Consider the following 24,478-nt stretch of genomic DNA (forward strand, 5'->3'; position numbering starts at 1 on the left):
CAACACCAGATCCCTGTGTTCGCACAACTGCTCCCGCGAACTGGCTAGAATAAGCCAGTCGTCGAGATAGTTGAGAATACGAACGCCTTGTTCCTTGAGGGGAACAATGGCCGCCTCCGCAACCTTCGTAAAGACGCGGGAGACAGGGCCAGCCCGAAGGGCAGGACTTTGTACTGATATGCCCGACCCTCGAACGCAAACCATAGGAAGGGTCTGTGACGAGGCAGAATCGAGACATGAAAGTATGCGTCCTTCAGGTCTATTGCTGCGAACCAATCTTGGGGACGGATGCATTGAAAAATGCGTTTCTGCGTCAACATCTTGAACGGCAGCCTGTGAAGGGACCGATTCAGGACTCGCAGATCCAAGATTGGCCGTAACCCACCTCCTTTCTTCGGTACAATGAAGTAGGGACTGAAAAACCCTGACTTCATATCGGCTGGAGGGACCGGCTCGATTGCACCCTTCGCCAGGAGGACAGCAATCTCCGCCCGAAGAACAGGAGCGCTGTCCAGTGACACCTGAGTGTAGTGGACACCTCTGAACACCGGGGGACGCCGGGCGAACTGAATCGCATAGCCGAGCCTGATAGTGCGGATGAGCCAGCGGGACGGGCTGGGAAGCGCTAACCAGGCTTCCAGACACAGAACGAGCGGGGCCAAGGGCACCACAGGTGCACCGGAAGTGGGGCAGCGAGGCAGAATACTGGGACTCGACTCGGACAGCACAGCGGCCCGAAGTGGAGTCAGATTCTGCGGGGTGACAGCACCGATGGGAGACAGTACACGTGGTACGGCCTGCACCATCGGGGCGCCCCCCACTGGCGAAATGAGAGGGGGCTGCGGACACTGAGGCAGAGCCCCGGGTCCTGACAACCGCGCCCTCTTGTGACCTGGAGGATGGAAGGGAAACAGCTCTTTCTGTGAAAAGGTGGGTACCGCTGGACTCCGGAGAGCCAGCGGCGGGACAGACACAACAAGTTTCTCCCGGCCCTCCCCCGGGAGTGGAGGGGCAGATGGAATCCCCCCCGAAGAGCTGCAACTTCCTCCTCCAGGTCGCCCGCTTCAGGATCGCGACTTCCTCGACCTCTTGCCACCTGGCTTGGCTTGAGCGGGCTGGGCGTCCCGGCCGGCGCCGGCTCCCTGCTGTTTGGCTGGTGGAGGCTGCTGCTTGGCCAACTTAGCAGGGGTGGAGGACGACGCGGGTGGGCGCCCTCGGCGACGAGCAGGCTGAGGTTGCGCCGCCGGCGGGGTGGAGGCAGCAGCGGGCCGGCGGGGCAAGACGTGTTTAATCGCCTCAGCCTGCTTCTGGGCAGCGGAGAACTGTTGGGCGAAGCTCTCCACCGCGTCGCCGAATAGGCCAGCCTGGGACACGGGGGAGTCCAGGAACCGATATTTATCGGCTTCCCTCATGTCAGCCAGGTTTAGCCATAGATGGCGCTGCTGGACTACCATAGTAGCCATCGCTTGACCAACGGAGCGTGCTGTCACTTTAGTCGCCCGGAGGGCGAGATCGGTGGCAGCGCGCAACTCCCCCAACAGATGTTGGTCAAGACCACCCTGCGGCATCTCCGATAACGCTTTTGCCTGGTATACTTGCAAAAGGGCCATGGCATGCAGGGCGGAGGCGGCCTGCCCACAAGCTCTATAAGCCTTCTCCGTCAGAGAGGAAGAAAACTTACAGGCCCGGGACGGAAGGCGTGGGTCACCACGCCAGCCGGCGGCCGTAGGGCACAACTGCATCGCTACAGACCGTTCGACTGGAGGGATCCCCGTATAGCCTTTAGCCTCTCCGCCATCCAGGGTGGTGAAGGCGGACGAGGGGCCTGGTCTCGAACGAACACTATACGGCGTCCGCCAAGACCTGGTCACCTCGTCGTGCACCTCCGGGAAGAAAGGCATCGGGGCGGGACGCTGAGGACCAGCGCGGCCCGCCCCGAGGTACCAATCGTCAAGCCGAGAGGGGCCGGGACAGGGTGGAGGGTTCCACGCGAGCCCGACGCTCTCGGCTGCCCGGGAAAGCACAGCCATCAACTCAGGATCCGACTCGGCCACAGCCGCCACGCCATGAGACGGGGGCTCAGCCGAGTCATCCTCTCCCGAGGACTCGTGCTCGCCTTCCGATACCGTGATCGACATCTGGTCCTCCGCAGGTGCACCGAAGGACAATACCGGACGCTCCGAAGAGGGCCCGGCATGACACGGCGGTAACACCACTGGCTGCGGTGCTGTAGAGGCGGCAGGGGCCCGCGGAGCAACGCTCGGCGGGGAAGCCCTAACCGTGACCCTCAAGTCACCCTGCCTACACACCGACGAACCGTCACTCCGACCGAAGCCAGAGAAAACGGCCGCACGGGGCATAGGGGAGGGGACCCCCGCTCCCTGAGAACCAAGGAACAAAAGTCTCGACCTCAGCACCGCGATAGTCATGTTCCCACAATGAGAACATGAACCATCTACAAACGCGGCCTCAGCGTGCTGAACGCCCAAGCACGTGATACAGCGATTGTGCCCATCAGCAGGGACCAGGGAACGACCACATCCAGTAGCGCACAGACGAAATGCCATCTCCCCAGATGCAGGGTTCGTCTGTAAAGTCTAATAGAGGGGGAACTCACAGCTCTTTTGTGAATGAGACACACAGGGAGTGTCACGAAGTGTGTTAAACACACACACACAGGACCCGGCCAAATCGCAGACCAAACAATGTTGGGATTACAGCGGAACGCTGTCTCACAGCCGATGTTGCTGCCCGGACCCGGAAGCTCGTGGACTCGCTGCAGTGTCGTAGCGCCAAACACGGTAAGAGTGTGCTGTTTTCTTCTTTTTTTGAAGATCTTCTCAGCCGTAGGACACCAAAGCTTGGCTCCGAAGCGAAAGACAGAGTGCGATTGCATCTCCTCCCCCTTTTATATGCCCCGGATGGGGAGGGGTGCGTTATGCAAATATCGCACGCCAATGTTCATTGGCTTGTTTTAGTCTTCTCGAAGCTGATAGGGGCTCTCTAGCGATATCCCAATTCGTCGGTCACTACTGACATACGTCGAACGTGACCGACTGAAAGGGAACTGGATGTTTTGGTTCACTCTTTATGTTTTCTGTTTCTCTGTGATTTAGGATGGTGGATCTCGTTCCTGCTGATTTGTTCGTTAATTTACGCAGTATTAATCTAGAACACAATAACCTCACCTCATTCAGTGGTCTGATATTCCTGCCCAACATTAAGGTATGGATATGTTTAGGACAGAGATTAATTACTACACTTATGTACAGTACAGTCCAAAAGTTTGGAACCACTAAGATTTTTAATGTTTTTAAAAGAAGTTTCGTCTGCTCACCAAGGCTACATTTATTTAATTAAAAATACAGTAAAAAACAGTAATGTTGTGAAATATTATTACAATTTAAAATAACAGTTTTCTATTTGAATATATTTCACAAAGTAATTTATTCCTGTAATGGCAAAGCTGAATTTTCAGCATCATTACTCCAGTCTTCAGTGTCACATGATCCTTCAGAAATCATTCTAATATGCTGATCTGCTGCTCAAGAAACATTTAATGTGTACAATTGTACAAAATATTTGTGTACAATATTTTTTTTCAGGATTATTTGATGAATAGAAAGTTCAAAAGAACAGTGTTTATCTGAAATCTAATCTTTAGTAACATTATAAATGTCTTTACTGCCACTTTTGATTGATTTAATGCATCCTTGCTGAATAAAAGTATTCATTTCTTTAATTTCTTTTAAAAAAATAAAAAATAAAAATTCTTACTGACCCCAAACTTTTGAACGGTAGTGTATAATGCTACAGAAGCTTTGTATTTCAGATAAATGCTGTTCTTTTGAACTTTCTATTCATCAAGGAATCCTGAAAAAAAAAGTACACAACTGTTTTCAACATTGAAAATAATCATAAATGTTTATTGAGCAGCAAATCAGCATTTTAGAATGATTTCTGAAGGATCATGTGACACTGAAGACTGGAGTAACGATGCTGAAAATTCAGCTTTGCATCACAGGAATAAATTACTTTGTCAAATATATTTAAATAGTACACAGTTATTTTAAATTGTAATAATATTTCACAATATTACTGTTTTTTACTGTATTTTTAATTAAATAAATGTAGCCTTGGTGAGCAGACGAAACTTCTTTTAAAAACATTAAAAATCTTAGTGGTTCCAAACTTTTGGACTGTACTGTATGTCTTCGTCTATGTTACTTGCTATGGTCGGAACAGTATAATAACATTATATACTATCAGCAACTGTGCATCTATGTACATATCCATGCATGTTTTTATGTTTGTATATATGGCCTTTGCAGGTGTTGTCTCTGAACTATAACCACATTGAGTCAATTCTGCCACGTCAAAAAGTTCAGAGTCACATGAGCAACAAGCAGATTCTCTATCATAAAGTCAGTTCCAGTGGATATGGGCAGCTGAACAGCAGGCCCAGCAGGTACACAAACACAACATCACTCCATCATAATCCATTGGGGTTATATACTGTAGTATCTTGTCTAACCACTAGGGAGCGTCACAATTACATATAAAAAAGATTCTCAAACAGCAGTGAATGTCTTAATGAGCTCAGAGAATAACTCGCATATTCTTATGCTGCAACGTTTTAGGAGTGACAGTCACATTTATTAACAGACTATAAACGTCATGCACTTTGTATTTTTGAGTGGGCACCAGTGGATTGTCGGATTTACAACGTGTAGCTAAATTCATCCATTTCTTCAAAAAGACATGAAAGTAAACTTTATAATTACATACACAGTGTGTATGCAGCAGATTTGAATTTATCACTTGATGCTGTGCCACTTATGTGATCATATCAAATGTAAAAAATATTATTAATTTTTATCTTTTGGAAGCTGCTTTAAAAATATGAGGGGGCACGTGAATGGGCATGACGCCTCTGACTGCATGCGGTATTAAAGGGATAGTTCACCCAAAAATGAAAATGAAAATTTCTGTCATTATTTACTCACCCTCATGCCGATCCAAACCTGTTAGACTTTCGTTCATCTTCGGAACACAAATTAAGATATTTTTGATGAAATCTGAGAGCTTTCTGTCCCTCTATAGACAACCTATGCAATTGAAACTTTGATGCTTTAAAAAGTTCAAAAAGAGATATTAAAACTAATCCATGTATTAAGTGGTTTAGTCCAAATTTTCTGAAGAGGCTCAATCGCTTTATATGATGAACAGATTGAATTTAAGCTTTTATTCACATGTAAACATTCATCAACTCACACATCAGTTGTGGTAAATGGAAACTCAAGCATGTTTGCTTGACATGCAAGAACCAATGAGGTTCATTCATTCTTCTTCTGGAAGAGGTTTGTTCTCGTGGATCATTCAGGTTCGGTTGAGTTTCTGTTTATGTTCGCTAATCAATGTTTATACTGTATGTGAGTAAAAGCCTAAATCACATCTGTTCATCATAAAAAGCGATTGTGTCTTTTCAGAAAATTTTGACTAAACCACTCAATACATATGGATTAGTTTTCAATTGTGTAAGGATTTCTATGGAGGAACAGAAAGCTCACAGATTTCATTAAAAAGATCTTCATTTGTGTTCCAAAGATGAACGAAAGTCTTACAGGTTTGGAATGACATGAGGGTGAATAATTAATGACAGAATTTACATTTTTGGGTGAACTAACCCTTTAATGCAGTGTGTAGGTGCTGTACTTTTCTGGACGACACACACTTCTACATTTGCCTCTACATTTGCTTTTTCTCACTTTCTTTTGAAATGTCCCACTCCTTTCTTCCTTCTCTTTGTTTGTAGGGAGGGATTAACTGGTGATAATCTGGAGCCTCTGATGTCCAGTTTGGAGGTTTTGCATTTGGGTCATAATGGCATATCCAACCTGATCAATCTACAGATCAGCCGGCTGACTAACCTCAGAGCACTGTTCCTACAAGGTTGCATACTTCTCCTGTATAGCTATTCAGCATTGTCTGCAATCATATCTATACTGAAATACAGTATGTGTATTGATTGTAGAGTCAGAGTCACTTAGTTCAATTTACTATGATATACGTATATTCTCTCTTTCTCTAAGGGAATGATATTAGTCAGGTGGATGGATTGGATGGTTTACGAAGGCTACGTGAGTTGGTTCTGGATCGAAATCGAATTAAATCTTTGAGTGAGAACTCCTTCAGTGGACAGGGAGTTCTGCTGGATTTGCACCTGGCAGAGAATCGCATCCGTGAACTGAACCACCTGCAGCCTCTCAAAGGGCTCCGGAGGCTGTTCTTAGACATGAACAAAATACAGGTACACAAAAAACATCTACGCAAAATAAACCATAAACACGTACATATAATACAGATACACAATAAACATCTACCCAAAGTTACAGCTATGATTGTAAAGCTCCACAAATGACAAAAACTGTGACTTCTTATGTGAAACACACCATAGTTTCATTTTATGCTGGAAAAAGCTGGAAACTATCCCTTTCATTTATAATTTAACCATTGTAAAAACCTTTTTAACAATGAAAACATTGAGTCATGGCATATTTCTAGATCAAATAAATAGTGTGCTTGGTTGGCATTCATTAGTTAGACAGGAATCTCTGTCATATAGTTAATCGTATGATAGGTGTAATTCATTGTACTAACAGGATATATTTAAGTGTGGCAGATCAGGTTTACACATGATTTCTGTAGCCACATAGATAGTAGCCTATATCTACCAAGCAACTTAGGAACACTGTTACTCTCAACCCCATTGAAAATGTGTGTGTAAGTTTGAGTGCTTGGGTCTTGCTTTTATTATTCACCTCTCCATTCTCATCTATCTGTATGTGTGTGGCTGCAGTTTTACTGTAATTACTAAATTACAGTAATTCAGTCACTTAGTGTGTTTGTATTAGTGTTGTTAGGCCCTGTGAGAGCTCTGCCTTTTGCCTGCCCCTGAATATAGAGTAATTACAGACAGCCATTATTACTGCACCAGCACCGCAGCCCAAGGGGACAATTAAGCAGTATTTATATTGATTGAAGGTCAGAGGTGTGTGTATGTTTGTTTGTGTATGTGTTCTTGAGATTCACTGATCTTTTATTCACCTCCCCATTTCTTTATCTCTGACATGGCATGTTAACAAAAATCTTTAATTTGATGTTGCTTGTGTTCTGCCCATTTCCTTAATATTGATTTTTTTTTTCATTGTTTATTCTCCTCTTCATATGATTAACATGACAAAAACTGTTAAAATATTTGAAATTAAAAAGCACTGATGTATACTCCATTTTAATCATTTTCATAGACAAATATTCATGGGTGAAAGTCAAATAAGGGACAATTAAGGATGCAGAAAGGGAGAAATCTTTTAAAATCTAAAAAACATCATGTTGTTTTCATACTTTTTTAAAATTAAGATTTAATGACTAATAAACTAAAGTGGTGTAACCATCAAGTAAAAAGTAATAAAATTAAAAAATTCCACACCTTGAATACATGAGTGTATGCACCTTAATTGCTTCTGACAAAATGTTTTTAAACATATTTTTCAAAATAGACCAATATATTTAATTGAACAAATATCACATTTTTTTATACACTGTAAAAAATATAATGCTCTATGTACTCAATAAAATTGTGGCAACAGATTACGAGCAATATTATTAATTAAATTCAACATATAAGAATTGAGTTAGAATTAAAGGTGCTAAAGAGGATGTTTTGTTTTATACATTTTTGCAATATTACTTGAAACTGTCTTTACTAACTGATAAAAGACTATTTATTAGGTGCACTGAAAGTAATAATATTAATATACGTCATCTGTGCACGAGGTATGGCCTTAAAAACATCAGCCAATCGTTTACGCGATCATCGCGTACACGATTGGCCCTCTGGCTTGTCAATCACTGCCATGACGTTCCTTGTGCGAGACGTGCGCGGCTGCGCTCTCCAGTAACTTTCCACACTCTACAGGCGCCGCATGCAATGTTTTTGTCAGGAGACAGGAGTAACAACTGCAGATTATGAGTTACCTGCGGTGAGTCTGACATAATGAATCCAAAAAACACGACACAGTGAATGCCGGTGGTAAACACTCGTGTTCCAATACTCGTGCACGAGTTTTGGGAGGCGTTCCCTCGAAATGAGCTGTGAAGGAGGGGGGTTGTTCTTACGCATGCGCTCATTTCAAAAACTCACTAACAGTCTTTGGTTTCTCAGTCGACGAAAAGATCCTCTTTAGCACCTTTAAATAGCAAACACCATTACAAAAACTACAAACTGACATAAAAAGCAAAGAATCAAACTACCCAACTAAATGAAACACCAATCACCATAATGGTGACCAAACATTTTTAATAAAATCAACATCAACATCTAAACCTCTGTTAATTCTTGTGTTTCTCTTTCCTTCAGTGATTCTGCTTGTTATTATCAGGTGTCTTCAATTTTGGCAATAAAAAATAAAGAGTTCTTAATTCATCTTTGACGTCTGTTATTCAGATACTTTTGTTTAAATTTTACTCGTTTTAAATGGTTGACATTTAAGGAATCAAGTAGATATATTGTAGATATAGTGTATTACTTTTTACAGTGTATAAATATAATGAATATCATGGTAGTTTCTTGTTGTAGGTGATTATGACATTCTCTAAAGTCCAGCTGAAATATATATGTAGATAAAATGTATTATATATAAAAATTGGTTGGGGTCGGTATGATTTAAAAAAAAAATCTTTTTGAAAGAAGTCTTGTTTGTACACCAAACCACTTATTTGAACAAAAATACAGTAGTATTGTGAATTATTATTATTATTAAAATTTAAAAATGTCTTTATTTTAATATATTTTAAAGTGTAATTTATTCCTGTGACAGCAAAGCTGAATTTTCAGCATCATTACTCCAGTCTTCAGTGTCACATGATCCAATCTAATGACAAATGCTGATTTGCTGCTCAAGAAACATTTCTTATTAAATATATATTATATCAGGTTTATATATATCAGGATTATATATCAGGGTTTTTTGATAAATAGAAATTTCAATAGAAAGCATTTTGAATACGTTTTTTGTGACATCATAAATGTATTTACTGTCACTTTTGATCAATTTAATGCATCTTTGCTTGTATTAATGTCTTTAAAAAATCTTACTGACCCTAAACTTTTTTAATATTGCATATAAAACATATAATAGCTAATGTTATTTGTTTGTAAATGAGTAGATGTAGTATATGTATATCAAAAGCATCTTTAGAAACTAATGTGTCTTTTGTTTGTGTTACAGGATATTTCAGAGCTGGAGAAACTAGAGCTGCTCCCTTCTCTCATAGAACTGTCTGTAGTGGGCAATCCAGTGAGTCTCAAACACACACACACACACACACACACACAAGTTGTGATAGTCTTTTCTTCCCTATTGTGTTGTATATCCAAGTAAAAGGGCTTCTTGATCAAGAAAAAATGTAGAACTGGACTAATTTTAGTTGGATTGTTGGATGGTTGTGGTTTGTTGTCCCTCCCTCCTTCTTCGTAATTAAAGATTAGGAGGGAGGGCCCATAAATTAAAAAAAAAAACAAAAAAACATAAATAATGATGTGCACAGATAAATCATTTATTATAAATACATCAATATTTCATAAAAAAAAAAAATTGTCAATTTTGATTTCATGGTAACTTTAATAAGGCATACTCTGCACTACACTACAGGTGGCACGGCGATCACTGCACAGGTCGCTAGTGGTACTGCATCTGTCTACACTGCAGGTTCTGGATGGCATTACGGTCACACTGGAGGAACGAACCAGAGCAGAGCTTTTAAACAATGAAGCACAGGTAGCTTACGCTTACTATATAGATTGACTGAATGGATCAACTTATAATGCAGATAGAGACAATTACTTTGTGCATGTTTGTAGGGTTCTAGTTCAGGTGCTGAAATGACGCTACCTGGTTTGGTACCATTGGTGACCAGACCGGCTCCTTTAAGAGGTACAGGAATACACACACACATACCTGATCAACAGGACGACACGCACGATACCAGCAGATGTACGTATACATACAGTACAAATAGACACGCACCAGCTGTGTAGGCTAAACACAAACGCATACCATGTACACATTTCCGTGTGTTTTCAGATAAGAAGCAGAGAGCAGTTGTCTCTCTCTTGCGTGGAGTTCAGAGTGATGTTAACTTCAGGCAGATCAGAGGGTCTTCCGGCCATTACATGACAGCGCTGCAGCAGACCGGATTTAGGGTTCTCTCTACTATCTCTAACGCTGATCCCGAGACCAGGTCTGTATACACACACACACACACACGCAGGTCTTTATGTGATGTTGAAGGATAAGAGGGTATAACAATCTTGATATTCTCCACAGGTATCTGTGTCACAGTGGACCCAGACCACCACCTCCTCCTCCTCTGTAACAACAGAGCCATAGAGACACACTATGTGTGTCATATATTTCAGCTTTGTGTTGTTGTTCATTAAGGCTCACACATATTTTCCTCAATCTTTGAATTTTAAATAGGACTTAAATTCACAATATGTTTATTTATTTGGAATTATGTCAATATCATAGACATTAAATATATGTTTTCTATTCAAGTTGCTATGTGGTGTCCTTTATTTTAAGTCTTTGCCCATGTAACAATCTCACTTTTTTATTTTATTTGATTTTTCTTTCAAAAAAATATTCTATATTCTAATGTTAGATATTCTAATGTTCCAACGTCGGTAATGCTGTACATCAGTAATCATCCAGCTCACCCACAACCCAGTATAGTATAAGCGATATGGAAATTGGATGTATGGAGGCTTATCGTCAACGTTATAATAAACGCTTTATATAAGTTATTTTTAGGTTATTGAAAGATGACCACACTGCAACGTTCTGGAAATGTTATTTTTTGGTTGCAAAAAGAAAACCTAAAAAGAACGTTCCTAGAACATTATTATTTGAGTCTCAAAAAAAAAAAAAAACAGACTTTCCTTGAAAGGGACTCAGTTGCACATTTAAAATATTAAAACACTTTAAAAATAAAATTATTATATTTGTTATAAATATAATTTTATAGTTTTTATTTTTAAATTATTATCAATTTATAGAATTATTAATTTATAGAACATAATAATAATACATTATTTGTTTTTATAGAGCATGAGAAGAAGGAAAAATTATTGGTTTCATAGAATAATACAACCTGTACATTATTATACAAAGGCATAATAAAAAATAAATCTAAATAATTATTATTATTTTATAGAACAACACTATCATGACTGTACCTGAACACTCAGGAAAAACATTTACTAATAGCCTAACTATTTATAACACATGCACTATTGCCAGCTTTGCACATTTGTGTCGGTTTTTCTTTTTAGGTCAAACACATCACACACACGCTTCAGAGTTTTGCCATCAGCTTTTCTCTAAGACATAAAAGCCCACTTTGGGGTGGAATAGTTCTCGTTACAGCTATGGCAAACAGTGATTTGTGTCAGACTGTGACACTGAAAAGAAAGCAGAGGTTTTAGTCTGATGTGTTTATTTTCAGTGGGCTGTATTATGAGGGCAGTTTAGCAGCACAGCTGAAAATCCAATGTCTGGAAAAATTCAAAGGCAATCACACACATAATGTGCCCAGTAAAAACCTGTTATCACAGCTCAAGGTAATTCTCTTCCTGTTTTCCGCTGGAGTATAATGGTGGGGGGTTGGCAGAGGAGAGAGAGAACCAAAACCGACAGAATAAAAGAGGATATATTAAAATGTGGAGAAAATGAGAAAGGAGTGAATGCTGCTGAATTTAATGGTGGACCTGCTGTGGAAATAACACAGAGCACAGTGTGTTGCCCAACTTCTGTTTAAAGGAAAACAGAGATACATCTAAGCATTTTACAGCAGGACGGTTCCTTTCTTTTTATCAGTTGATGTCTCTTTCACTGTTGGTCTCATGCAGGGACGTGTTTGCCAGTAGTTTGTAATTATAATGAACTAATCTTAACTATTTTTTCCCTATTCTTCTAGATTTTTTTTTTTTTTTTTTTTTGACACATGCATTTTTAAATTCTTGCTTCCCTACCCTTCACATTGTAGATTTTTTAAATTCATAAACTAGCAGATATAAACTGTTGCTGGAGTGTCTTCCCAGTGATTGTTATTTTTGACTAAAAAGTAAATATTTTTGCCAAACGGTTGCTTTGAAAATCAAGTGTCTGTTCACATAATTATTTCAAATTTTGTCTGATTATAATTCATTTTATGCAGTATATTGTCATTTCAACATGTCTAAATATACTAGATTAAATAATCAGATCAACAAAAGGAAGAAATCATATTTTCTTTTATCATGATTTTACAATTAAGTGAACTTGGACTTTTTTGATATGCAACTTTTAAGATAAAAATGATCAAGACATAAAAATGTTTTTCATTTTATTATATATAATTATCAAATCTAAATGGCTGAGCTTGACAAGAGGCTATTTCTGCAATAGTTAAACCATACCTCTTTAACTCACAACACAAGCATATTTTCAAAAGGTAGTCCACTGCATTCCCAGAGCTACTTTGTTGATAGTTATAGCCTACCTACATATAGTTTGCAATTTTGACATTTTATCTTTTCACCACTAATTCTGTGAGGAGCAATAGATGTAGATATATCTATACGTAAACACGTAACCGTGTATGTCGTCTAGCGCCGCCCTTTAGGCCAACTGCAGCATCAGCAAAAGCGATGATGGATAACGGGTCCGCTTTATCACTACACAAACCCTCTAACCACCCCTCCAGCACCTCTCCAACCGTTTTGATTTAGAGGTATGTGATAATAAAAGCAGAAAATGCTGTTTTTATTTCAATTTTTGCCATGTGGAAAAAAACCCGCCTTCTAAGCCCAAATACGAGCTGCTAACGCTAGCCGCGCTAACCAGTTTAAAGCCGCTTCTCCTCGCCTCTCTTCTTTATCTGCTGTGTTTGGAGGAAACCAAGACAATATTATAATGTAATATGATATAAGCTGTGTGTTTAGTTATTGTAATGGTCTGTAAATCAGTTGTCACGTTCATGTTTGCCTCTTGTTGTCATAGCTGCAGTGTTAGCATGTGAACAGATCACTGGATACAAATCAACATGACTGCATTAAAAACCTAAATCTGAGGATTATAACCACAAATCAAAGGATAAAAGCACATAATTCACAGGATAAACGTCTCTGGTTTGATGCTGATTGACTCCGGATCACCTTCTGGCTATAATCATCTCTCTGCTTGTTATTTTGTTCTTGAAACATCAACAAACAGGTAAACTGGGAATCAAATGGAAAAAAAATACACGGATGCTTTGAGCTTATTGTTAAGGCAAGACACCATAGGTGAATACGGTAAAAATATCAACATAATTCCCCAGTTGATAAATCACACAGTTATTTTGTATTTTAATTATGCTTTTAAATGTTTAAATATGCAAAAGATGCATTATCCAATTAAATATGCACAAATTTGCATACATTTCCAGAACAGAAATCTGAATATTGGATAAAGCCAGGTTCAGAATTCATTTTCAGGCTTTTTCCTTGCTTCATTTTGTTATCATATTGACATACAGGGGGGATTTTAAATATCTCTTTTTATCACTTCATAAATCAGAAGAATATATGTAAATCAGACAAATTATATATGAACAACCCCCCTGTAAAAACCTTCAGAATACTGATAGGAATAAAACAAATGTTTGGTGTATGTAGGTGTTGTTGAAGTGTACATTTCTGGCTCAGTGCAGGGGAAAAAACTCATTTTGAGAAAACACTTTAAAGATATATATTGTAATTGATGTCTACAGATGCTAATAGATAAAGTGTAATAAAATAAATCTCTATTTTTTTAATGTTTTCTTTCCACTAATCTCAAAACATGTTATGGAAGCAGAATAGCCTAAAATTACTATATTAACCAATGCGTGAAAAAATCATGGTTTTGCCTGGAGTGTCTTGTCTTATACAGTATATCAAACAGAGGAGTTTGAGATTGATACTTGCTATTGTTTTCATAATAAACCCCTCTTTTCCATATATGTCCTATGAAAAATGATTGTATGTTGTGTGTTTGTGTGTGTTTCCAGTGACTCATTGTCAGCGGGGCATGTGTGTGTGTTCCAGAGCAACTGGGGGGAGATGACAGAGTCTGTCCCTCCTGCGCTGCATTCATCATGGGGCCTGATGTGCCCCTGCTCAACGACTACAAGCAGGAGTTCTTCTGGAAGCGTTTCCCTCAGACTATCTTAGGGGGGCCAAGGCTGAAACTCGGTTACTGCGCCCCACCGTATGTCTATGTGCACCAGCTGGTCTTATTCCTGACACCATGGCTGTTGGGAGGCATCGGGACCCTCCTGTACCAGCTGAGGGTGCTGGATGAAGCCTGTGCGGGCGTTGTTTCGGGTGTGCTCATGCTGGGCGTGGGTGCCACCCTTCAGGGACTGGCACGGTGTATGGCACGTAGGACCGGATTGGTACAAAGGCTGCCTGCTGCCAGTAACATCCTTGCAGATGAGGAAGAGGTGGAGTTTACTCACTGCGTGGCTCCTGAGACGGTACGATTTGTAGTGCCTGGAAAGAAGTTTATGGGTAATATAATTTTGCACACCTGTCTTGCCGGCGCACTCTGTGGATTGTCCACATGGTACCTGCTGCCGGACAGACTGAGCAGCCTGTATGGGCACACGGGTGCAGGACTGGGAGCTATCATGCCTTTGTTTGTCTTGAGCTGGGTCATTGTCTGTATCGGGGAGTATTCGCTCATCGTCAACACGGCTACAGAAACAGCAACGTTTCAGCCGCAGGACACGTATGAGATCACGCCACTCAACAGACCGCTCTACATACTCGCTTTCATCGCTGTGGACCTGGCTCTAAGGTACAAATCCAACAGTTCAACACTACTCTTTGACAGCATATAAGTCTGTCCACAATAAAGAAAAGGAAACAAACTTTAAAAAATTTAGTTTGAAATATTACAATTACAAAAAAATTACAAATAGCATGAATTATGAATTTATAAATATTATATACACTAGTCTTTAAAAGTTTTTTTATTGTTTATGATAAAAGTCTCTTACGCTCACCAAGGCTGGAAAAATGTAAATGGAATAATGTAAAATGTAATGTATTCCTGTGATGGCAAAGCTGAATTTTCAGCATCATTACTCCAGTCTTCAGTGTCACATGATCCTTCAAAAGTCATTCTAATGACAAATGCTGATTTGCTGCTCAAGTTAAGTTTCTTATTATTATCAGTGTTGAAAACAATTGTGCTGCTTAATACTTTCATGGAAACCATGATACTTTTTTCAGGATTCTTTGATGAATAAAAAAAAAACAGTATTTATTTTAAAATAGAAATCTTTTGTAACATTATGAATGTCTTCACTGTCACAGTATTACGTCATAATTTGACAAAATCTGGTGCTTGGGTCAAGCTGTTTTTGGACTAACAGGGAAGTTTTGAGTTCTGAAGCTTACAGTATGTTTTTATAGTACACTGACCTCTCACATGTCAAAAGATCATGAAAAATTTGAATTCTTAATTCATTCCCCCTTTAAAATTAATATTCTGAAATTAAAAACATGCTCATCATAAAGACGTGTATGTCATTCATTGTATGTATGAATTACATTTTTATTTTGTTTTTTTAATAAATTAAAAGAGCATCATGTCAGTGACACATACGTGTTGCATCTCATGTCATGCATCTCATTGTTTCTCTCCTCTCAGGTTTTCAGGTTCTGGTGTGGTGGAATTGCAGGTAGCAGCTCAGGTGCTTCACGTGTTGTTTGTGGCTCTGCCGGTGCTTTGGGCTTTGGGAATGCTCTCTCCGCTGGACGCTCTTCTGCTGTGGGCCATGGAGCAGACCTTGGTGCACGGCTTGGGTGGGTCAGCCATGTCTACCGACATCAGGTGAGCACTGAAACCTTCTCTCACAGGAACCTTGTCTCACATAACCAGACTTTTGACCAACTTCACACTCAAAGAATATTTAGGCCTAAATTTAAGATTTATGTATTTGAATTGCATATAAAATTTCCATACCATTTTTCATTGATTACATAAATAAACTAATAAACTTAACGTGATGCATATTTGTCAGTCATACATAAATGAAACAAATGGTACTCATAAATGGTACTAATAATCCTATTATGTTTTAAATACACAATAATCAGGTTCATATATTTATCATCAATCAATCCAGTTTGTCAGTCTCACATTTTAACTAACTGAATATTGTTTGCTCCACAATTTTTAACTATTTTCATTCTTTTTAACTGAATACATTGAATTGTTTTCACATATTTCATGTTTAACATATTTATGCTGATTCTAAACTATTTTAACAAATGCATTTTGAAAATCTGATTATTAAAATCAAATAGATGCAAATACTGTAGCTAATAATAAACTATGCCATGATTTTTTTTTAATGCAGAAATCTTAACCGTTTCATTTATCTTTGACTGACAAATATGCATTAGTTGATTAGTTGTTAAAATGTTAAAACTGTGTAATCCAAATAAATGAGAATTTTATATGCAATTCAAATAATTTCAATAAATCTTAAATTTAGGCCTAAATACTTCTTGACATAAAGTCTGGTCTACATTAGTGTGAAAAGCTACACACTTTGACTTCTGCGGTATAAAATTGCCTGTTGTGATCTGCTTTTCTTTTTTTCCCATTAGGCTCTTGGTGATGTTTCTGTCATCCGTGTGTGTTGCCATCTGTACCTTCTTCATTCCTTCCTCATTGGGTGTGGTTCTATTCACCGTCATCATGGGTTACCTCCTCAGCCAGGACTTGACCCAGCTGCTAGTGCTGGTGAAGGGAACCTCTTCGACCTTGGGCCTGGGCTGGTGGGGGCTTCCTCTTTCCCTGCTGTTCATAATAGGAGCCTTGACTGAGGCTGGACTCCTTCATCAGCTGTATCTCATTGACTCAGGGAATCTAACGTTGGGTGTGAACTCTGTAGAGCATTGGGAGTCTTCTGTGGTACCTCCAAGCCCACAAGAGGTGATCGGCTGGCTCCTTATTGCTCTGTTTCTCATCACCCGTCTGCTGAGAGAGCTCCAGGGGGCTTGCGTGCTGGGAGGTGTGATGCTCAACCCACTTTACCCCAAACGGGTCATGACTGCCCAGGCTTTCAGGAGGAAGACTCATGGTCTGCGTGTCGCAGGAATCATTCGGAGGATCTTATTGAACCTGGGTGAGGAGATATGTGCACTGTACCAACCAAACAATCCTGTCAGAGATGTGCTTTCTGTTTGCCTGTTGGAGTGAGACGTTGACTTCTCATTGATAACAAATTAGAGCTGTACGATTAATCATTAAAAGATTACAGTCTCAATTCAAACACCCATGCAAGCTTATTCCTAAATAAAAACAATTTAGCTATGTCTATTAAAGGATTAGTTCACTTTAAAGTGAAAATCAATATAACTACGATTGTGTTCATCAGATATAAGAAAGTCATATACACTTAGGATGGCTTGAGGGTGAGTAAAGCTTGGGGTAATTTTCATTTGAAAGTGAACTAATCCTTTAAGAAGTACTAAAGAAGAATTTTTAGTATGGGCTAATTTTGAATCATTCAACAGATTTGATTAAAAAACACTAATTCATCCAGTAATGAAGCAAGTGAAGTCTTTATGAGCGAGTCATTGAATCATTAATTTAAAACTGATTTTAAAAAAATAAAATAAATGCAGTTAAATATTTTTTAAATCTGGACTCAAGCAATTTAACATTATGCCAGAACCTCTACTAGTTTTTTTCAATTGCTAACAAGCCACTTTTTCAAAACTCTTCATACAGGCTGCATTACCAACATGAATCTTGGCCAAACAGTTAGTCTCACCTCCAAAACTCACTCAGACCAACAAAACACTTCATATATGTCTCAAACTAAGCTTGCTCTACCATAACACTGGCAACAATTCTCATTCAGCATACATTGTCATTCATAAGAATGAATGAAAATTGCAGCTTTTTTTTTTCAGTCTTTACATAGAGTAATGTACTTGCGGAAAAAAAGGTTGGGGAAAAATTCCTGACGCAATAATAATTACAAAACAACAAAAAACATAAAAAATATGTATAGTATAATCATGTATGTTCAGTATTCCAGTCCCAGTTGCTGATCAGAACTTTTATATTGATGCATCGATTCAGTTTAGTTTTTATTGCTCTGTTTATTTAGACAAAATAGAATAGAATTCATAATAATAGTACAGAATTCTTAATATAATACAATATATTATAAATTATAATTATATATCATTTATATATTTCTTTACATTTTTACTAACACATAATAATGCCTTGTGTGTAATTTGATGTTAATGTTCGTGTTTGACTTTACAGTGAGTCCGTTGGCTATGATTGCTTTTTTGTCTGTGGATGAATCTCTAAAGAAGCTGCACACGGCCTCTCTCGCCATTGGCTTTACGCGGGCATTTAGGATGGTAAGAGAGTTTATCAGTAAACCATCTAAATTAAGCACTATCAGAACATGAGCAGAACTATTTGCCCCTTGATCTTTGACCCCTTGACTCATTGGTCGTTGTACGGTAGGTGTGGCAGAGCTCTGAGGCTGCTCTGCTGCAGATGGTGCTGGTGGTGATCATCAGACTTGCAGGGGCGCACAGAATCGCACTCTGGCATGATTTGGGCACTACAGTGCAGCTGATTCTGGTGAGCCAAATTTAATTTGATGCATTTACTGTAATTAAATTGCAGGGACATTTGTGTAATAACCTTTTTCTGGCAGGTCTCTTTGGTTGTGAATCGTGTGTCACAGTTTGTATGCAAGCTGAGTTTTGCTCTTACGGTGTTGATTACATCCTGGACGGAGAGTAAACAGCGTCGTCAGTCAGCGGGCACTTTGCTGGCACTCAACGCTGCTCTGTGTCCACTTCTGCTGGGTGTTGTGGCTCTCTCTGCCCTTCTGTCTGCCCCTCTGCTTCCTCTATTCACACTACCTGTGTTCCTGGTGGGATTTCCCAGGCCTCTGCGCTCATGGCCAGGCACTCCAGGCACCGCCTGCCCTTGCCCAGATTCTGTTTATTACCAGCAGCTCTGCAAAAGACTGGCATCGGCTATCAGACCTGCACTCGCTAATGGTGCATTTGGTGAGTGACTCCAGCTGAAAAACAAAAACACATGAGTTTTCTTAAAGGGATAGTTCACCCAAAAATGAAAATTTGATGTTTATCTGCTTACCCCCAGGGCATCAAAGTTGTAGGTGACTTTGTTTCTTCAGTAGAACACAAATTATGGTTTTTAACTCCAACCGTTGCAGTCTGTCAGTCGTATAATGCATGTCAATGGGAACACCATCCATAAGAGTAAAAAAAAAACATGCACAGACAAATCCAAATTAAACCCTGCGGCTCGGGACGAACATTGATGTCCTAAGACACGAAACGATCGGTTTGTGCGAGAAACCGAACAGTATTTATATCAGTTTTTACCGCTAATACACCACTATGTCCAACTGCCTTGAGCATCTGGTGTGTGAGGTCTGAATGCACTACGACGCCGGAAGTGATCTCTCGCACTCATTGACATATACATGCGAGAGATCACTTCCGGCATCAGAGCGCGTTTTCCTAATCAACTTACGGAACTAACGTGGTGCCAGTTCCGTTTTTGCATAATTTGAATACGGAAGGCGGTCTGGCGGAAGCTAGATATTTGACTTCATAACATGTTTAAATATGTTTTTATACAAGTGCATCACTTCGCTTCAGAAGGCCTTTATTAACCCCCGGAGACGTGTGGAGTACACGTTTATGATGGATGGATGTGGATGGAAGCTTTTTCTTCAGCTCATAATTATGGGTCCTGTTCACTGCCATTAAAAAGCTCAGATGCATCAGGATATTTATTAATATTTCTTTGATTGTTAATCAGAAAGAAGAAAGTCATATACACCTAGGATGGCTTGAGGTTTAGTAAAGCTTGGGAAACTTGAAAGTGAACTAATCTTTTAAGAAGTACTAAAGAAGAATTTTTAGTATATATTAAGTACAAAATCAGTGCACAAAAATAGGGCACTTTAAGTACATTATGGAAGTGTACTTTTTTCACCTGGGTGTGTATATAAGGGCTGAGGAAGCCTCTGGAGCTGAAATTCAGATATGGTAATGGTCTTAAGGGATGCATTAAATTGGTCAAAAGTGACAGTTAATACCTTTACATTGTTACAATGCAAAAAATGCCCTAAAAAAATAGATGTTTTCCACAAAAACATTAAGCGGCAAAACTGTTTTCAACATTGATAGTGCAAAAGAAACATTTCTTATTATTAAGTCAGAATATTAAAATGATTTCTGAAGGATCATGTGACACTGAAGACTGGAGTAATGATGCTTAAAATTGAGCTTTGCATTACAGGAATAAATGACATTTTAAAATAGAAAACAAAAATTTCACAATATTACTGTTTTCACTCTATTGTTGATCAAATAAATGCAACCTCGGTGAGCATAAGAGACTTCTTTCAAAAATATTTAAAAAATATTACAGACCCCAATCTTTTAAATACTAGTGTAAATGTAAATATTTGCTAAGAATTAATTAGATCATTTAAAACATTATTGTTGCAGATGAGCAAGTCACTCAATAGGCATTACAAAAAAATGGATTTGGAAGTCGATAGCCTATATTGTTTGTTTTTAGTATTGCTGTTAAGTACATGTTAAGGAAAAGGAACATGGTTAATTATTGTTAAAAATTTATTTTTACTTAAATTTGCAGCCCTAATATTCTTGCATCTGGTTGCAGGTTCCTGTACTCCGGGATCTCATTACCTTGGTCGCTTTCAGGGTCGACTTCTGTGGATCTCGGTTCTAGAGAGAGGCTATGGCTATTGCACTGTCAACATTAAGGTATGCCTGCTTTCTTGCCTTTGCTCTGAAACAAATTAAATGCTTTATCCTGAGGTCTACATAACACCAGTTGATGAATTCTCATTGGCTGCCATGTTTCACCACAGGGTCTGGAACTACAGGAAACATCATGCCACACAGTGGAGGCTCGGCGTGTGGATGAGGTTTTTGAAGGAGCGTTCGATCACGTGGAGCGGCCCGGCCAGTGTTTCCGACTATTGAACCCTCACTGGGGTAATGCTCTGACCCCCTGCTCTATGTTGCCTGTCAGGGTTTACTCTGACGCCCAGAACGTTCTAACAGGAATCATTGACTCACCTGACCACCTGCGTCAGCTCAACTCTGACTTCCTTAAAACGCTTGTCTGGATTTTATTGCGTTACTGTGTACAGGAATTGACACATGGTGCTCAGCGAACAAAAGGTCAGTCTCTACAGACCTCTGGACGCAAATCGCAAAGCTCCCAGCATGCCGTGCCCTCAGAGCCAGATCCGGCTGTAGTTACAGTTGCCATGGACTCTCAAGTACGCCCTGAATCCTCCTCATCCTGTCAATTGAGGGGGCAGGACAGCTCCAGCCTCTCATCTTTTGCTGATTGGTCAGACGAGGACGATCTGTTCGGTCCAGTCCCCATGCGGCGACCGATGAGAATGATGGTGCGGACAGATGAAGGGCAGACCGAGTTAGGGTTGGGAGTGTCTCTTCCAGGTTCTGTTGAAATCCACAGCCTGTATGAGAGCATGGCCTTGTCTTCTCTCCCTACCCTTAGACCTCTCGGTCTGGGCTTGGGACTCGGTCTGCCCATCGTAGATAAAGGGAAAGATAAAATCCCTGCACTTACTTCGACCACCGTCCCGAGTAACTCCCAGCCTCTCCACTTCACTAGCCCTCACTCAGAGCTCTTCTCTCTGCCAGCAGAGTGGCGGACCACCCAGTTGGCTTCCTCCAAACTCCAGGTACTGCGACCCTGCTTCCCAGAGGCTTGGTTCTGCTTCTGTTTGTCCCAGCTGGTGGTGGAGAGCTTTGGGGAGGGAGAGTTTGAGCAGATGACCTTGGGTTTGCAGGAGGACCATGCCCTGCGGGAGCTTTATACCCAGGTGGTGCTATCATGCTGTGTGGCACTGGGTGCAGATGCTCAGATGTTCAGCCCCAATCTACTTTTCAGACTGTACTGCGGGGACGGCCCCTGGACCGAGGGACTTGAGTGGCTCAGAGCCAATAAAGAGCTGCATCAGCTCACACTCAGGGCTTTCAGGTAAGATTCTTACATTACATTAAAAGGTGGCCTTATATCAGCTGTTACCTAAAACATAACTGTACTTGATTCGTTCTGTGTGTGCAGGTACAGTGTAAAACTGTTGGTAGACCAGGCATCTCTTGGTCCAGTAGAGAGTCTGGATGAGCTCTACACAACTTTACAGGATTACCATGAAAACTGGTTCATCGGCTTGGTAACAGACCGCAGTTGGCAAGACAATGTTGTACAGGAGAAACCCTTCCTATTCTCTCTTGGACATGACCTCACCATGGTAAGCATCATATTTACTGGAATGTAACCATGGCTACCAAACATTAAGTGTTGGGCTGTGTCATAACCAGGTGTGATGCAATAAAAAAAAATCTCTTCTGAGTACATTAGTTTTTGCTTTAACTAGTCATGGCTGTAATGTGCGTCAGGGCATTTTGAGGCTCTGTTGCTTCCTAATACTGTGAAATTGTGCTGGCCCACAATAAAATCTCATTGGTCCAGAATCTTGCTCCACATAAATTGGCTGTGATTGTGTAATTTTGTGTTGGAATTCTGCTTTAAACAAGTATAGAAAAATTACTTCTTGCATCTGGTTGGGACATGGTATTATATTGATACTTTTCTGAACAATGTATTTATACAATATTGGCCGATATTATATATTTAGTTATATTTATTTATAGGTATCAGTCAATATTGGATATTTAATTGTACGTTACTTTCTCTTTTTTTCCATTCAGATTATCTTTGCTGTCATCTAACTCGTTTATAATTTAATTATATTAAAGGGATAGTTCGCCCAAAAATGAAAATTCTGTCATCATTTAATCAACCTCAAGTTGTTCCGAATTTGTAACCAGGCCATCCTTTGTGTTCAGCAGAATCAAGAAATGTATACAGGTTTGGAACAATTTGAGGGTGAGTAAATGATGACAGAATTTTCATTTTTGGGTGAACTCTCCCTTTAATATAATTATGTTTTTAAGTATAATTTAATAACTGTTGAATGTAATCTTGAAGTAAATCTCAAAATATATATATTTTAAGATTTACTTCAAGATTAATTTTTTTCATACCATACATTTGAAATGTTGTGCTTATTAAATTGACATTTAGCATTTAAAACAAGTGATTTTAGATTTAGTTTTACTTTATTTAGACAAAATGTTGTAGAATTTAACATCAGCCATTTATTGATCATAACATGAAAATAATTATCAGCTTATTGGTATTGACTAGAATTTTAATATTGGTCTAAACCTGCTCTTCATACATGATCATTTTCCATGAGTTTACATTTAATTTTTTAGAAAGTTTCCTTATGATCATTTACAGATGTGGTAAATATTTTCTGTTTTTCCACAGGGGGCATATACAAGCCGTGTGCTGTCTCTGCAGGACAATCTGGTCCAGGTGGGAGTTTTGAATGAGGAGGGTGTGAGGGGCCAGTGGGCAAACCTGTCATGGGAGCTCCTGTATGCCACAAATGATGACGAGGAGCGCTACAGTATTCAGGCCCATCCTGTGATGCTGAGGAACCTGACCGTTCAAGCAGCTGACCCTCCTCTGGGATACCCTATCTACTCATCCCCACCCATCCACTTACGCTGCTTATGATCGTCACCTGCCCCAGCTTTCATTCGTTTCCCCACACTCCTCCTGAGGTCAGCACACACACTGATGCTACCAGCACATGAATTTCATAGTCAGGTGTTTTTGCATTCAGTTTCTGCTTTGTTCAGGGTACATCGAGTTATTTTATTGAACGTATGAAGCATTTGAAATTGCTACTGTTGTAGTGACATTTGGCTTCTGAAAGAATGCGTGAATTTATGAACGTCAGCAGAATGAAGTAAATGGGATCTGTTTGACGATCAGCAAAATCCTCTTCACACAATAAAACTGTAAACTTATTCAGACAGAGCCCAGATTTATTATTTTCTCAACAATGGACCTCTGGATGTCCTTGACTGAATCTCATCTCACACTGAGCAAATTATTTTTTATAATTTATTATTTTTTCTTTTTCATTTTTTCCACTTTCTTGTTGAGCATCCTTCTTTTAAAAAGCCTGTTTGTTTGATATTTTGTCAAATATCAAGGATGTGCCTTGGTTACCATTTTCAGTGAATTATATTTTTTTCATGTGACCACCTTGTGTTATAAATATCAAGGTAAATTGGCTCTTGCACCTTTATTCATCCTACATGGGCTCGGTCTTTGTATGGTTGTGTAATTGTATGTATAAAAAAATACAGATGTTTTGTATAAATGTC

General features: G+C 39.7%; 2 protein-coding genes across 7 annotated transcripts in view; both read left to right on the forward strand.

The window, feature by feature from the left end:
- lrrc9 (leucine rich repeat containing 9) overlaps window positions 1-10,618 on the forward strand; it is a 31,574-nt gene extending 20,956 nt beyond the window's left edge. Inside the window, exons 26-34 of one of the 2 annotated variants that reach the window (XM_048205273.1) lie at window positions 3,117-3,225; window positions 4,332-4,468; window positions 5,816-5,952; window positions 6,093-6,310; window positions 9,291-9,359; window positions 9,714-9,839; window positions 9,923-10,055; window positions 10,146-10,302; window positions 10,389-10,618. In XM_048205273.1, coding sequence (XP_048061230.1) covers window positions 3,117-3,225; window positions 4,332-4,468; window positions 5,816-5,952; window positions 6,093-6,310; window positions 9,291-9,359; window positions 9,714-9,839; window positions 9,923-10,055; window positions 10,146-10,302; window positions 10,389-10,437 — 1,135 coding nt within the window. In that variant the 3' untranslated portion in view covers window positions 10,438-10,618. Of the gene's footprint in view, window positions 1-3,116; window positions 3,226-4,331; window positions 4,469-5,815; window positions 5,953-6,092; window positions 6,311-6,964; window positions 7,045-9,290; window positions 9,360-9,713; window positions 9,840-9,922; window positions 10,056-10,145; window positions 10,303-10,388 lie in introns of those variants that run through there. The other variant, XM_048205274.1, reaches the window with a different exon arrangement.
- Window positions 10,619-12,673: 2,055 nt separating this feature from the next.
- Window positions 12,674-24,474, forward strand: pcnx4 (pecanex 4). 5 transcript variants are annotated; one of them, XM_048205282.1, is made up of 12 exons: window positions 12,674-12,834; window positions 13,104-13,316; window positions 14,134-14,924; window positions 15,783-15,965; window positions 16,748-17,268; window positions 18,426-18,526; window positions 18,636-18,755; window positions 18,832-19,192; window positions 20,850-20,953; window positions 21,061-22,208; window positions 22,296-22,482; window positions 23,568-24,474. In XM_048205282.1, exons 3-12 carry the CDS (start codon window positions 14,221-14,223, stop codon window positions 23,817-23,819), a joined length of 3,681 nt encoding a protein of 1,226 aa, XP_048061239.1. In that variant the 5' UTR covers window positions 12,674-12,834; window positions 13,104-13,316; window positions 14,134-14,220; the 3' UTR covers window positions 23,820-24,474. The 5 variants fall into 5 exon arrangements, with proteins under 5 accessions (XP_048061239.1, XP_048061240.1, XP_048061241.1 ...); XM_048205283.1 differs by having other exon boundaries at window positions 14,171-14,924; XM_048205284.1 differs by having other exon boundaries at window positions 13,218-13,316.
- Window positions 24,475-24,478: the final 4 nt, after the last annotated feature.

The sequence above is a fragment of the Megalobrama amblycephala genome, linkage group LG10, assembly GCF_018812025.1.
Source record: "Megalobrama amblycephala isolate DHTTF-2021 linkage group LG10, ASM1881202v1, whole genome shotgun sequence".
Classification (NCBI taxonomy): Eukaryota; Metazoa; Chordata; class Actinopteri; order Cypriniformes; family Xenocyprididae; genus Megalobrama; species Megalobrama amblycephala.